At 53.6% G+C, this 524-nt stretch overlaps 1 protein-coding gene across 1 annotated transcript in view; it reads right to left on the bottom strand.

The window, feature by feature from the left end:
• Positions 1-425, bottom strand: part of ACA1_006790 (uncharacterized protein) — a gene marked incomplete at both ends in the record, with an annotated part of 1180 nt that extends 755 nt beyond the window's left edge. Inside the window, 2 exons of the mRNA XM_004341952.1 lie at positions 111-263; positions 335-425. Coding sequence (XP_004342001.1) covers positions 111-263; positions 335-425 — 244 coding nt within the window. The remainder of the gene's footprint in view (positions 1-110; positions 264-334) is intronic.
• Between the last annotated feature and the right edge of the window lie 99 nt (positions 426-524).

The following is a 524-nucleotide window of genomic DNA, read 5'->3' as shown; positions in this document are numbered from 1 at the left end:
CGACACACACGACACACACGACACACACGACACACACGACACACACGACACACACGCACACCACGGTCTGAGCGCGTATAGACAGCACACGCACAGCAGCAAAGGCGTACGTTTCTGTCGTTCGGGATCCACGTAGCGCTTGGTCTGGGGTTTCTTCTTCTCCACCTCCAGCGCCTCCTTCTCGTCCGTCACCGCAGCGGCCGCGACCTCGGCCTCCGTGGGCTCGGGTGCGTCAAAGTCCTCGTCCACTTCGTCCTCAGACTCTGCGTCACGCAAGGTAAAATAAATAATAAAAAAATAAATACACAGCATTGAAAGAAGGGTTGAACCTAACCTGATTCAGTAAAGTAGAGCTCGTCCTCGCCTTCCTCCTTGAACATCTCGGCATTCCAAAATTCCTCATCGAATTTGGCGTCCTCTCCCATCAGCAGATTAATCCTGCCATGTTCAAGTCAGTCGAGGGATAGTGCAAAGCTATCTGAGCTGTGCATCACTGGCTAAGGTGCTGCACCTCTTGCCCGCCG

The sequence above is a fragment of the Acanthamoeba castellanii genome, assembly GCF_000313135.1.
Source record: "Acanthamoeba castellanii str. Neff unplaced genomic scaffold scf7180000083091, whole genome shotgun sequence".
Classification (NCBI taxonomy): Eukaryota; Discosea; order Longamoebia; family Acanthamoebidae; genus Acanthamoeba; species Acanthamoeba castellanii.
The sequence above is the reverse complement of the archived record's forward strand: the minus strand, read 5'-3'. Positions and strand labels throughout refer to the sequence as shown.